Source organism: Triturus cristatus, chromosome 9 (assembly GCF_964204655.1).
Source record: "Triturus cristatus chromosome 9, aTriCri1.1, whole genome shotgun sequence".
Lineage (NCBI taxonomy): Eukaryota > Metazoa > Chordata > Amphibia > Caudata > Salamandridae > Triturus > Triturus cristatus.
Window position 1 is genome coordinate 50,485,578 of NC_140592.1, and position 15,189 is coordinate 50,500,766.

The following is a 15,189-nucleotide window of genomic DNA, read 5'->3' on the forward strand; positions in this document are numbered from 1 at the left end:
AGTGTGAGGCTGGTGCCGTATCCACAATGTTTTCAGAGGCGGTAGTCGAGTAGAGCAAAAGCTTAGTTTTCAGTAACAAGACAGTAGTTGCACAAGAATTGTTTAGCCATCTTGTTTCTCTCTTTTGATATGTGACCCACGTGTTATATTTAAACCCAGCAAACCTGGCAAACAGATTTTGATACTGGAATAACGCAGTGATGGAAGCCTGCCTCACTGAAGAGACAATTAAACGGGCCAGCCTAAGTATCAGCTAACATTTGTCGGTGACAGACAGTGGAGGCCTTATTAAAGTGCGCCATGATTGTCAAATAAAAATCCATAGCTGACCTGTCAAGCAGAATTTGACACTTTAATATCAAATAGGGTCATCTCAGCCCCATCCTGCATATTCTGTCATGTTCAGAGGGGTCGCCTCTCAAAAAGGATAATCTCAGCCCCATCCTGCATATTCTGTCATGTTCAGACAGGTCACCTCTGCCCATTCAGGTCAGTCCATTGTTTTCTCCTGGGTGAATTTCATGCTAATTCACAGCTATTCAAATGCTAATTACTAGGGGTGGGCGGAATTTGCGTAGTCGCGCTACGCAAAGCTCCACGAAACGGTAAAAAATCTCCGCGAGCACGCAGAAATTCAGCAAACATGCGGAATTGCTTGTTCGCGATTCTTTTTTCCTGTTCGCGAACACTGTTTGCGTGCTCGGGGGAAATATCTTGCAAACACACATTTTGAGAACACGAACAAGCAAAAAATTCCGCAGAATTTTGGACAATTCCGTGTTCTCCGCAGAACGCGAAATTACCCAAAGTCCGCAAATTCCGTGAGCGGAACGGAATTTATCGCCCAGGCCACTAATTACTGCCTGGCAGAAGTGGGAAAGTAAAAAGCAGATTAGCCTGTAGCAGGGAAAAGGTAACTTTCAAAAAGTTACTTTTCCTAATATTGAGTAAAAATCTAACTTCACCATTGAATTGGATTTTTAATACCTTTTAAAAATTGTTGTTTGCATGTCCTACTTTTAAATGCCATACACCCTGACCATAAGGCAATACGGCTTACTTAAAGGTAATTTATAAATAATTAAAAGGAAGGTGTAGGCCATCAAAAGAGGTTATTTTTACACATCAAATTTGTTGTTTAAACTTCAAAGCCAGGCTACAAAATGTAGGCCTGCACTTATGTTTGCATTGTCACTGTAGCGGATGACTCAATGGGTGCTGCTGTTCACTAGTGACATTTAACTTACATCCCCTTGTTACATTTTGTACCGTGTATTAGGGACATAAGTAAGTTAAATATGTCAATTAGGAGTATTCCAATTTCACCATGTTGAAACGAGGAGCACTAGTACTGCTTAGCGGGGATAAAGTGCACAGAGTTATATGGCCAGCATGAATACAGGGCCCAGCAAAAGGCAAAAATGTGACCATGTAGACAAGGTAGATTTCCTACATTTACTCTGAGAGCAATTTATTAAGGGATTGAGTTCACCAACCAATAGATCTGTTGCCAAGCCATTTGGTTGGTGTTCCATTGAGTGAGGTATTTTGTCAATGAACCATTCGAGGAGCATGCCAGTAAGTTCATCATTGTCTCAAGTGCTCATTGCTCATTTCACTCAGTCACATTCAGAGAGTGACTAAGTGACTGAGCGATTAAGTGAAGAATTTGCCTATTTTCCTGTGAAAACCAAACTTCTATCAGGAACTTTGTCAAAAAAACACATTAGAGCACATTTCCATGAAGTGTTTATAAGACAAATGATTCTTCAGACCAAACAAAAGCATATCTGATTGCTTTGGTATTGGAGAAATTGTGGGTGATTAGTCTAAAGATGGTAACCCAGCGCCACACATTTTCTCACTTCTATGAGATTATGGGGCATATCAACAACAACTGGCGATAATTATCGCTAAGCGCACTTAGCGCTAGGATAATTATCGCCGGCTAGCGTTGGTTTTTATCGCTGAGATAGCGTGCTATTAGCAACGCTTATCTCAATAGCGATAAAAATCCTCACGCTAAGTGGCTAACATGAGATTATCGCTGGAAACCCAGCGATAATCTCACGTTAGCTTGTTGATAGGGACAGACAAACTTAGCCATGATATCCTCCTTCCATAAGATATCATGGCTAAGTCAGAAAAATACCAGACGTAAAAAAGCAGCGTTAACCGCGGTTAGCGTTATTTTTTTTGTCTCTAACAGGGTTAGCGATATTCTTGATAATAGGAGAAATGTCGCTTAGCGACATTTCTCCTATTATTTTACTCTGGAACGCCCCCTTTGCATCTCATTAGAGATGCAAGGCGAAGCGTAGAGTAAAAGGGTGCTAACATGCAAATTTGCATGTTAGCACCCTGCTGTTGATAGGGTGCTAGTTTTATCTCTGCTTTTTTGGCTTTTAAAGCCAAAAAAGCAGAGATAAAGCCCTTGTTGATATGCCCCTAAGTTATGCTATATGTGAGAAAGGGGCTCTGTATATACTGTTCCCAAATAGGTACAGGGTGTACATAGTCCACAGTCCCCAGAGGTTTGGCAGAGGCTAAAGTTAGATATAACCTTACTCTCTAAAGTGGTAGCTTGGTCGAGCAGTAAAGCAGTTTCAGAGGACAGTGTAAAGCATTTGTTGCACACACTCAGCTAGCAAATGGTCTCACACACTCAATAACTGAACTCTAGGCCAATGGTTTATATATAAAAAATATATTTTAGAACCAACAATAGGTATTAAAATATACTTTCTCAGAATGAGATGCTTTATATAAATACTTTTGCAATATGCAATTGACTTTTGTAGAAAGTTACAAGTGGTTGCAATAGGCAACCCAATTTTAAACACAATAATGCATTGAGTTCAATGAAAGTTTCAAGTTATTTGCAACAGATTACTTTTAGGATTACTTTTGGAATTCCAGGACTGGATCCTAGATTCAGTCCTGGGTCAGTACTTAGAATCAAGTGATAAAAGTCGACTTAATTACTGTGATGATTTTAGACAATATTTTGCTATTTTAAAAGTTGACAGAAAATATTTCATAGAAAACAGTCAATGATTCCCTTTGGAAGAAAATTCAAGTTGCAGGTATAGTATGTTCTCGTTACTTTTGTAATCCAGTACTGGGTACCTAGACTTAGTACTGGGACCTTTATCCAAAACAGGTACGCAATTACGTTTTCAGAAGTTATACGATTTTTAAAGAATATTTAAAGTTTGCAGAAATTGACTCAGAAGAAATTTCACAGAAAAACAGTCAATGGTTTCCTATGGGAGAAAATTGGGTTACTGGTAAGTACAGTTGTAAGTATTTTTCAGAGTCAGTGCTGGGCACCAAGATCCAGCACTGGGAGCTCACCTAATAGCAGGTGAGTATTTTCGTTTTCGTTACTCGGCTGATTTTTGGTGAATATTTTAAGATTTGAAAAGTCCACACTTGGAAGAAATTTCAGGAAAAAGCCAGTCAATGTTACCCTACGAAGAAAATTGAGTTATCGGTTTAAAGGTAAGTACTCGACTGGCAGAGTTAAGGTTCTGGGCATAGACTCGGGGGTCTCCCAGGGTCAGGTAGGTACAGTTGGTTCACCCTCAGCGGCACAAGGGCGGCCGGGTGCAGAGAGAGTTAGGCCCAATGTTATCCTATGAGAGGTAGGGGGGCCTTGGTTGGTGGCTGCTGACTAGCAGGCCACGCGGCTGTGGGAGCTGGGCTCCTGGTCACTTACTCAGGGCAAGTGGGGAAGTAGGTAGGTGTAGAGATTGCACTGCCAGGGCCACTCGGGCGGCTGGGTGCAGGGTGCTTTTGAGCCTTCGGGCGCTCAATTGATTTCAATGGGAAATCTCCGGTTTAGAAAAAGACTGCAAGCTCGGGGACGAAGATTCTTCAGGTGCCACCACCACTTCGAGAAGTAAGTTGGGTAGTTGGAGGATAAGTAGGTACCCCGGGATTGGGCACAGGGGGCCGGGGGGTGCCGGGTGCAGGGGTGCCTTTTGGTGTCGGGAAATCTTACCCTCTGTTGATCGCGGTTGGGAGGGCACCTGGTTCTGAGGCTGCAGGCTTCTTCAGGAGTGTCGAGGGAGGTCCTTGGGTGCCGGACTCGGGGTCACAGTCGCCGTGGGGTCGTTCTCGTGGTCTTTGTTCACTCCGGCACAGGCCAGGCTTGGCTGGTGCAGAGTGTGCTGGGTTTGCGGTTCCGGGCTGCTGCCAGGGATTAGAAGTAGATTTTGAGTAGAGCCTCTACTCATAGGAGTCCCAGGGGGCTTAGAGTCAAAAGGTAGCCAGGTCCTCCAGGGTTTGTGAGGTTGCTGGCCACAAGAGATGCCGGGTTGGAGCAGGAGCAGGTTCGAGGGTCGACAGGCCGGTAGGGCTGGGGCCAAAGCAGTTCATGTCTTCCTCTTCTTAGCAGCTGCAGGGCAGGTCTTCTTTCTTCTAGCTCTTCTTCGGATTTCGGAATCTGGAATCTGGGGAAGGAAGGTTAAGGGTGCCCATAAATACTAGATTTAGGGGCGTTACAGGTAGGTGAAGGGCAGGGACCAATGGGTCCCTGTCCTGGGGTGGGTACACCCCCTATCCTACCTCTCTCCTGTGGGAGGGGGGCAGTAGCCTAATCCTGATTGGGCAGGGCTCCCCATGTTCAAGATGGCGAGAGCCCGGGGATGTGCTTCACCTTGCCTCCCCCACCTGAGGGGTGGGCAGGCTGACACATCCCCTGTCCTTATTTGGGGTTTCTGGCCAAGCTTCCCGCCAGAGTGGGGGGTTGCAGTGGCCTGGGGAAGCTCACAGAGGCGGCATGCCTTTGAAGCTTTCCCCTGCCCATCCTGGGGGAGGAGATTTAGCACCTCGCCCAGGATGTGCATTGTTGCAGACCCAGGAGAGCAGGGGCTCTCCTACCCAGGGGTCCAGCCACATGTCTGCTGTGTGGCAGCCTAGGCAGCCTCAGAACAGACGTGGATTGTAGGTTAGGTTTCAGGGGGCCTCTCTAAGATGCCCTCTGTGGTGCTTGGTACATTAAATCCCACACTGGCATCAGTGTGGATTTAATGTGCTGAGCAGTTTGATACCAAACTTCTCAGTCTTCAGTGCTGCCATTATGGTGCTGTGGAGTTCGTGTTTGACAAGCTCCCAGCACCAAGTACTCTTAAATGGCAGCACTGCACTTACAGGGCCCATGAATGGACCTGGGTACTGTAGGGGCACAGGGCTCCTGCCTCTGTGCCCACACCACTGGCATAGGGCACCCAGCTAGAGGGGTGGCTGATGTATGCCAGGGCACTGTAGGTTGTGGGCATGGCACACAGGGATGTGTGCCATGTTGTCTCTCTGTTTTGTCTTGTACCAAGACACTCAGCCTGCCTGGGCAGTGTGTGTGTGTTAGGGTACAGGGCCTTTAAGGGTGGCACAATGAGTGCTGCAGCCCTTAGAGGCCTTCCCTGGTCACAAGGCCCTGGGTACCTAGGGTACCACATACCAGGGGCTGACATGTGACCAGAGTTTGCCAATTTGGTTTTGAGGTTTCTGTTTAGGGAAGGAACATAGGCCATGGGCACCTGAATGGCAGGAGTCCAGGGCACACTCAGTCAAAGTACATTCAGCAAAAAGTGGGGGCATACCATGCAAGAAAGATGGCACTTTCTCACACTATACAATTAGCATGTAGAGCAGTATTCACAGATTACCTCTCCACTTGGCATTTAATGTGGCATCTTTGGTCACAATCCTGGGGTTTCAAAATGATGGGTTTCTATGAGCTGGAGATTGGTAGCTCACCACCTGGTCTGAATGATTGTGGATGTTGTTTTGGCAGAGAGTGTTTTCAGATAGAAGGGTCTCAATGAGACGGAGATGGTTAGACCTTCCTGTGGCCTGAATGATTGTGGGTCATGTTCGGAAGGAGGGGTCTTTCCTATTAAAGAGTCTCTATAAGGTGAAGGTCATCAAACCATTCCTAGATCTAAATGATTGTGGGTTATGTTGTTCAGTGTTTTCTCATTGACTGATCTCTATGATGTAGAGATCACCCCCTGGCCTGAATGATTGCGTGTGACGCTGTTTGGAGGGTGGGTATTTTCAGATTGGATTCCTGTGAGGTGGAGATCATTAGACCACCCCCCATCCTCAATGTGGTTGATGTCATTTGGAGGGTGAGTGTTTTCACATGGAATGGTCTCTCTGGGGTGGAGATCTTTATGCCATCTTCTGTCTCAGTGACTGTATATGACATTGTTTAGAGAGTGGGTATTTTCCCAGCAAAGGGTCTCTATGACGTGGAGATTGATAGATCCAACCCCTAGCCTGAATTATTGTGGTTGATATTGTTTGGTAGGTGTATTTTTTACCATTTAAGATTTTATATGAAGTCGGGATCATTAGACCAACTCCTGGCCCATATAATTGTGGGTGATGTTGTTGGAAGGTGAGTGTTTTACCATGGAAGGGTATCTATGAGGTAAAGATTGTTAGACTGTCCACTGGCCTGCATGATTACGAGTGATGTTGTTTGGAGGGTGAGAATGCTTGATTTGGGTTGTATTTATAGAAGGAACAACAGTAACAAAAGAATATTTGTCAAAAATATTTTTATAAAATATTTTATTAACTTATTGCAAAATAGAAAAATAAAACATTGATATACATTCATTAAAACTAGTTACATATTTTTTTTAATCAAACAACACAGAAATAATGAATATCATTTTCATAAGAATTCCAATGCTGTTTGGCTATCTTGTTTTCACATGCCTATACACATCGATGTTATATAGAAATCAAATGATTTCACATCTTTTTATCTAAAACTTTTCTTATCATTTCATTTAATAATTCATGTCCATTTTCATTTTCATATTTGTACTTTGATGAAAACATAAATCCAATTAGACTTTGGCTGATCCTCTTCGTCTCCCTGCGGGACTTTGCATCATGGAATTACTGGAACAGAGTGACTAAGAATAAGCATGTGATAAATCTTTGTTTCCTATTTAGTCTTTCCAAGGGCTGGTGGCAATACTACTAATTTGATATACTCTGAAAAAGGTGCATTATATGCCTTATAACATTTTCTGATATAACTGTCAGGCTGATCACGTAGTGGATTTGATGAGGAGAATATCATTCAGTCAAACTGAGAAACAAATTCTCCTGAGTTTTGCCACTTTAGCCCTGAAGAAGCGCACAGCCACACGAAACATGTGTTGTCCAAGGAAGCTAAGAAAATAAGACAATACATCTATTTTTTTCTTCAAAATACAAAAAAGAAAAGTGAAAGGACCATGGATTATTAACTGAAATTATAAATAAACTGTGTTAAATCAATGTTGAAACCATTGGATTTGTATATAACATTGGTGTGTATAGATATATGAAAACACGATAACAAAGTGATCAATGGCATAATGTATTATAAATCCCTCTGTCACTCATAAATAAGGGTCTTTACATGTCCCTTTGATTTGCAATTTGTTTAGGATCGCAAAAGGGTAGTCGGAAAGACTTCTCTAACTCATAAAAGTGCTTTTGCATATTGGAAAAAGCCCTTTGGTGGGGGCAAACTCAGTGGTTTTGTGAATCGCAGGCTTTGCAAACTTAAACAGTCTTTGCATACCAAGCCCCCAGCTTCTTAAATGGAGATGTCCTCTCCTGTTCAATCAGTCAAAGGTTTAGGGGGAGGAGGTTGTGCTTAAGGCGGACAAAGAAGATCGAGTGACCTGCTCTGCCTCTCATTTAAACAAGATTTGATCATTATCAGCCAGACCTGTTTGGAAATCCTTGCATAAAGCACTTCCAATAGTTAATCGGAAAGATAAATGTGCAATTTAATACTCCGCTCACTATTATGCTTGCACTTTTTTCTTTTTTCATTTAAAATTGCCCTCTCTCAGGTCGGAGGCCTTACGACTCACATCGTCAGTTTCAATTTCGACTGGATGATTTTGATTCAGCTGGTCGGAATTGAAACCTGCCGGTCATAGTTATGGCTCATGAAACCCGTTCGTCAGTCGGAATCGTCACGTAATCCAAATGGGCGGTGGTTTACGCCATCCGGATTACGATGCATGGTTTTCAGCAGGATTTCCATTCAGTCCTTTTCGCCATTGAAACCCTATCGGAAAGCGTGTTTGGGGACCCCTAGCAGGGCCCCCTTTCCCTTGCGGCCCCACCATAGGTGCCCCCTGTTAATGCCTGCACCCTCTGGCAGGCACCTTGAGGTCCGCCCGACATCGTAATCGGCCCCTCAGTCTTTTTATATTCCTGCCATTTTCTTGTTTATCTAAAGTTGCTCTTGTTATTTTAATTTGTTAGATAAAAGTCACAGCTTATATCTAAGTTTTCAAAAAGGTTTCCGAATGAAAAATTTGATTTTGTTAATATTTAAGCCATGTTTTAGAACCATGGCATTGTCCATAGATAATATTGTGGTGTAAGCAATCGTAGTGTTCTTTCAGTCCTAACCTGATTTCTCATGTTTCTTTAAATATGTTGTTGTCACGGACAAGGCCAAAGCATCTTCATCTTTTAAAACATGCGCTATGTCACTCACACATCCTTTCTCTTCTACCACTCCAGAACCAGCACCCATTGGTACAGTCACCAACCTGCGGGTCCTCGACATGAGAGGAGGCCGGATACGCCTCTCATGGAATGGAGTGGCCGGAGCCACAGAGTACCTGATCGTGGTCAGAAACACAGTGGGTAAGAATGGTCAATGGAGGTGAAGGTAATTGAGATTGTTGAGCACTGATGATTTGGAGCTATTACGTATCTACATGGTATTTATGGAGAGTGAACCTAACCAAAAGGCAGTGGAGCGCCGTACAGGATCAGAAGCAAAGACAGAAGTGTAGTGTTCTTTAAGGAGGTTGTTATTCCAGATCCTGGTTGAATAAATGGAGAAGCCCTGTTGACTTTTTATTTTTATTTTGCACTTTTCGACTCCAGTCTGATGGTGCCATGGCTGGGTGTGTACATAGAGTCACTTGGGGGTAGTAAGATTTTCATCCAGATAGGAAAGAGCACCTATCTAGGTTTCTTTGGCTATCACACTGGGTTCATAAAATATTCCAAATCTACTCGAAAAATTAGAAACATTGACTGAAGTTATGATAGATCTTATTGTGTTATTCAGTAAAGATTGATGTATTCAATATATTGTTTTGATGACTGTATTGGTTGCATGAAATCTGGAACACCATCTCCACCCTTTCCCCTGACATTGCCTTCATCACCGAAAAGTGGCTCAACCCCTCCTCGAACCCTGACATTGCCACCGCAGCACCCGACTGCTACAACATAATACACAGAGACTGTACCAACAAACATTGCGGGGGCATCGCCATCATCTTCAAGGAAATCATCTGATGGACCATCACCAACGACGACTCCATGCCTCTCATGGAAACCTCAATTTCCAACTACAGACCGATGCCAAGACCACGTTAAGAGACACCCTCATATACAGACGCGGGGACACTTAACAGCTTCTGCAACGCCATCCCCAACCTCATCGCCCCCCTGCTGACTCCTACCACTACATCTGACTCGGCAACCTCAATTTCCACGTCGATAACCACAACAACACTAACTCCATCACCCTCCTGGAGAACCTGAAAAAACATTGGCCTCACCCAACTGGTCATCAAACTCACGCACAAGGCGGGACGCACACTCAACTCCATCTTCACCCCCAGCAACAGAATCAAATTCAGCCACATCACAGACCTCACCTGAACCGACCACGCCATTGTTCACTTCACCTTCTTCAACACTCAGCACACCATCATGAAGCATCACAGCTCCTGCCTCTTTAGCTGGGGTATGGTAACTGAGACACAGTGGACACAGGCCCTTACACCACTCAACCAAAAGCTTCATCAGACTTTGACCAGGCCATCCTGAATTCCTCCACATGGATCACTAAATGTGCTAACAGAGTCGCCCCTTTTGAAACCAGCAAAAATAAACAAAACCTCAAAACAAGCCAGTTGGTACATCCCATGGCTCAGAACCACCAAGCGCAACTGCTACCTACTCGAGAAATAATTGCGCCCCAGAAGGAACCCCTCTCACAACAAAGTAGCCCTCAGCAACTACCACCTCTGCATCAGCCAAGAAAGCAGCTATCGCAGCCTGCATCAATTCAGCGCTCAACCACACGAAAGAACTCTTCAAAATAGTCAAGAAATTCTCCCCTCCCAAGAACGCTGCAACACCCTCTTGGACAACTTCCACAACAAGATTGCCACCATCTACAACAACTTCGACCCCCAACCCACCGCTCTCAACCTCAACAGCCTCAACCAACCAGCGCACACCAGCCGAATGATCACCACTTGGTCTCCACTCACCACTCAGGCCACCATGGCCATCATGTCTTCCATCCACTCCAGGATACCCACCAACCCCTGCCCTCACCGTCTCTTCAAACTTCGAACCAACCCAATCAGCACGGAACTCACCATCATCATCAACACCTCCATTACCACAGCAGTCTTCCTGTACAGAGGGAAATACGCAGAGGTCAGACCTCCTCCTAAAGAAACCCTCCGCCAACCCCAGCGATCTCAATAATTATTGATGGATCTCCCTGCTCCCGTACCCTGTCAAAGTATTCGAAAAAGTCATCAGTCAACAACTCCCCGAATACCTGGAACAAAACCACCTACTTGACGCCTCAAAATCAGGATTCCATGCCTACCACAGCACTGAGAATGCACTGATGTTGCCACAGACGACATCAGGACTCTCCTCAGGTGCAGAGAGACAGTGGCCCTGATTCTCCCCAACCTCCCTGCCGCATACGACACTCTTTTTCCACACCCTCATCGACAGACTCTACACCATCGACATTCAGCAAAATGCCCTCAAGTGGCTCGCCTCTTTTCATACAGGATGCACAAAGAACATCCAGCTACCTCCCTTCACCTCTGAACCCAAGGGCATTATATGCGGTGAACCCCAAGGATGATCCCTCAGCCCGCCCTTGTTCAACACCTACATGACCCCTCTCTCAGATGTAGTCAGATCCTACAGCCTCAACATAATCTCCTACGCTGATGATGCTCAACTAATCCTCTCTCTCACCGAGGACCCCTCCAACGCCAAAACCAACTTCTGCGACGTCATGACCTATGCAGCAAACTGGATAAGAGACAACTGCCTTAAACTCAACTCCGACAAGACTGAAGTCCTAATCTTCAGGAAGAACCCCTCCTTTTGGGATCCCAGCTGGTGGACAGCAGAACTCAGACCAACACCCACACCAACAGATCATGTGTGCAACCTAGATATTATCCTCAGCAACGAACTGACCATGAAACGACAAGTCAACACAGTCTCCTCCTCCTGCTTCCACACCTTCTGCATGCTCAGCAGAATCTTCAGCTGGATCCCAGTCAACACCAGAAAGACCTCCACTTAGGTCCTTGTTACCAGTCGCCTTGATGACGGCAACGTTCTCTACGCCTGCATCTCCGCCCAGCTCCTCCGAAGACACCAGACCATACAGAATGCAGCAGCCAGACTCATCCTGGACCTCCCCAAACGGACTCACATCACTTCCTACCCAAGAAACCTCAGTTCAAGACACTCATGCATGCCTACAAAGCTCTACATTAGAAATATATTTCAATTTTAGAAGTTACAAATGTTTCTGACAGTTGCTGGTTCCATGGAGTAATCCTGAAAAATATTAGCAAATTCCTATTTATGATAGCATAAAGACATTTCTGCATGTTTAAGCATGCATTGTAGATTTCCACTTTATATGAGTGCTGTTGACCTTTGACGCTTTTTTCGCCTCAAGGAAAATATTTTGGGGTTGCTATGTATAAGTAATATTTATCACCATTCTAGCTAGACCCTAAAACAATTCTTAAAGAAAATGGCATCTTTATTCTTGGAAGATTACCCCTAAGTTTGGAATAGATTTATGATTTTGTTTGGAATTCACAAAAAATCCAGTATTTCTGAAAAGCTGCGATATTTACAGCTTTGGAGAAATACAGACATTCTGAAACGTTTCATTTGTATACATTTAGTTGGTGTATGTTTATGTATTTGTAAAAGTGTGTTTGCGCCTGTGAACTTTCTTATTCTGTTTTCAATGGGAAAACTATTTTTGCTTCTGGAGACGTCCTTTCACCTCAGCAGCCACCAATTCTGCTGTTGGTTCTTCCCCATTCCCATCATGGATAAGTACGTACTCCTGCCATTTAAAGGGGTAATTCTCCTCCCATAGTCAGATTTGCAGCATGACATGTAAATGTTTGTGAATATACACATCCTCTCAAGTCTTTTGTTGTTCATCTACTTTCCAGAGCATCCATTACCAGCCCTGTGAGTAGATGATTTTCTCCCCCATAATATATAATCATATTTTGTGTGCTTGTATGTGTGTGTAAATTGAGTTGCAACTAAAAATTACCATTATGTGAACACAAAATGTTACTTTAAACTTATGAAGCAAGTTACTTGAGCACCTAAGCTCAACTTAGATTTGCAAAGGCTCTAAGAACCAGGCCCTCATCCACACCTGGCATCACTTTCTTTGGAGCATCCAAGTAGTGTAGCAAATGTAAGTGGTGGTCCTCACAGAGCCCTCACGGAATGGAAGAAGTGTGGAAGCAATGTCCAAATGGTCTGATGCTCTCTGTGCCTCCAGGATTGGCAAAGCGTATCCCTCACTCCTTACACTCCTCAGTAGCCACATTATTGAAGGAGGTCCACAAATGTATCAGTCCATGCACCCTCATTTTCACCAGGGTTGTCCTACAATCCAACCTGGCTGCATCATCACCCAGCCACCCTTATCCTATGTTGATTCCAATGAGAGACAATTCACGTCATAGGGCATGCCTTTTAAGAAACATGACATCTAGGGACTGAAACTGCATTTGTACTTCCATTCTGTACAGTCCAACTCAGTCGCCTCACACATGCTCCTTATGCCTCTCTCCCACTTTTCATCATTACTTGCTGCTTGACTCCTTATTTTTTGTTCTTCTTCCCTTTCCAGATGGCACAGAAGTAACAAGCCGTGTCCGTGGTGATCAGAACATCTTTGATCTTCAAGATCTCAAGGAAGGTGTTCCATATAACGTTAGACTGACAACTCTAGTAGGCACGAGGGAAGGGCCAGCCGTCACCATCACTGTCCGGACAGGTAGGCAAACTCTGGCAGGTTTTGGCGGTAGGTATCAAATGAAGAAGCAAGCTCAATATAACTTGGAAAATCCAGTGCCCTGTGGGAGGGATGCTGGAATATTAGAGGCGAGGCGAGTCTCGGTTTCTAAGTCGCTTTAGCCTTTCATATTCTCTACAGTAAAGTTATTTCAGATTATAGCTGGCAAATAGGATAAAAAATTGTTTGGCTTTTTAGAAACGTGCTTGTCCATGGCTGAGTCCAATTCGCTATGTAAATTTTGATATGCTTTTGTCCCACTGTCCTCTGATGGGATAAAACATCGAGATGGAGGCAAGAGATACCAAAATTCATACCAAATAGTGGTAATAAACTCATGATTATAGTTTACAAAGTGATTAGGAAGCACTGAGGTAAATAGTAATATCTTAATGCCTCCATGTCTTTGAAAACCAACCCAAGGGTGGGGGGGGGGCATGACCATCTGCACACAATGGTGGCTGCATTGTGAGCTTGCTCCGCAGAGCCAACCAGAATCCTATATTGCACATTCGACCCAGTGCTGTTATTGATGTTTTCTTCTGCCGCTTGAGAACTACCTTCCTCCAAGAACATAGGGCCCAAGAGTTCATCAGGCTGCGAGCCAAGGGGGGGCCGAATCAACAGCTGGTGCTTGTGGCCTGGCCATCTCGCTGGGTCCCATCTGCGCTCACCATCGAGGAGGCATGCGGCGCCACCGACCCAGAGTTGCAGAACACCGGAAGAAGGGGAAGAGCCCACCAGCAAGTTCCCAGCAGAACACGGCCCCCATAAATTGGAATGGTATAACGTCTGAAGTGAGGAGTGCTGCAGACCTGCCAAGGGCTAACCATGTGGCCGGTGGGAAATGCCCAAGAGAGGGGTGCAAGCACCTGACTTTGACCCCGAGTTGGCAGGGGCCTGCAATGGAGGGAGTGGTAGAGTGAAGCCTCAGCGGGGCACTGCCGCTGGTTCTGCGGGTCATCCGTGGGGGAAGGACCATTAGACTGTGGGCCCCAGTCTCATTGCATGAGGAGGTACCTGCCTGGAGATTCTGCAGAGCCATCTGCCGCTGCCGGCTGATGATGCTGGAGTGAGTAGGGCTGACGGCCTACGGGCCTGTGGCGCAACTCCCCTGCCTGTGAGGAGGGACAAAACACAATATAACTTCCCCACTCACCCCCGCTTCCCTGTCCTGGTGGTGATGGGGCCCGGTGGAAGACTGGCGAGCCTGCCATATGTAAGGGACCCCAGCTCCCTCAAAATCTATTCTTAAGGTAGCTATCACCCTGAGTATAACCCCTCCCCTCAGCACCACAAGAAGCACGACATAAGGAGTAACCTGAAGGGTTCCCTGTACACACTTGGTTTTACCGGGCACAATTCCCTTTCCAAATGATGGGGAAATCAAAAACATCTTCCGTGCAACAAAACAAAATTGATAAGTATGCCAAAAACACGCCAGGAACTCCATAGGGGGAACCTCACCAGGGGATACTACTGATTCACAAATCACTCCGGAGCAGATTTTTCAAGCCATCTGTGAACTCAGCACCAATATAGTGAGAGAGGTTGGAGGGGTTGGTGTGGAGGTCGGACTGCTCCACCAAGACGTAAGAAAAATAGCAGACAGTCACAGATACCGATAAACGAATATCCACTACAGAGGATATAATGCAGACTCTATCCACTGATGTGATCAGCCTATGGGCAAGAGTGGTCCATTTTGACTCAGAGTAGTAGATGCGGAGGGCAGCTCCTGAAGGTACAACCCCCGCCTTGTTGGCATTATGGAGGGAGCGGACGGATCAAACCTGGAGGCCTTCCTACCTACATGGTTGAAGTCATGGTTACCTGCGGAGATCTTTTCACCATGCTTTATTGTTGAGAGGGTGCACAAGTGCAACCAGATTCTACACGAATCAGTATGTACTCTGACTACACTATCCTGGTACAAAAGAAGATCCTCTCTGGCAGTCAAACAAAAGCTGAAAGCGATGCAGATGACCCTCCTATGTTTCCAGCAAAACTGAAAGTTG

General features: G+C 45.1%; 1 protein-coding gene across 1 annotated transcript in view; it reads left to right on the plus strand.

Moving 5' to 3' along the window:
* The window catches only part of COL7A1 (collagen type VII alpha 1 chain), a 291,474-nt gene that overhangs the window by 252,660 nt on the left and 23,625 nt on the right, over nt 1-15,189 (plus strand). The window contains exons 17-18 of the mRNA XM_085624371.1: nt 8,560-8,685; nt 13,007-13,153. Coding sequence (XP_085480497.1) covers nt 8,560-8,685; nt 13,007-13,153 — 273 coding nt within the window. The remainder of the gene's footprint in view (nt 1-8,559; nt 8,686-13,006; nt 13,154-15,189) is intronic.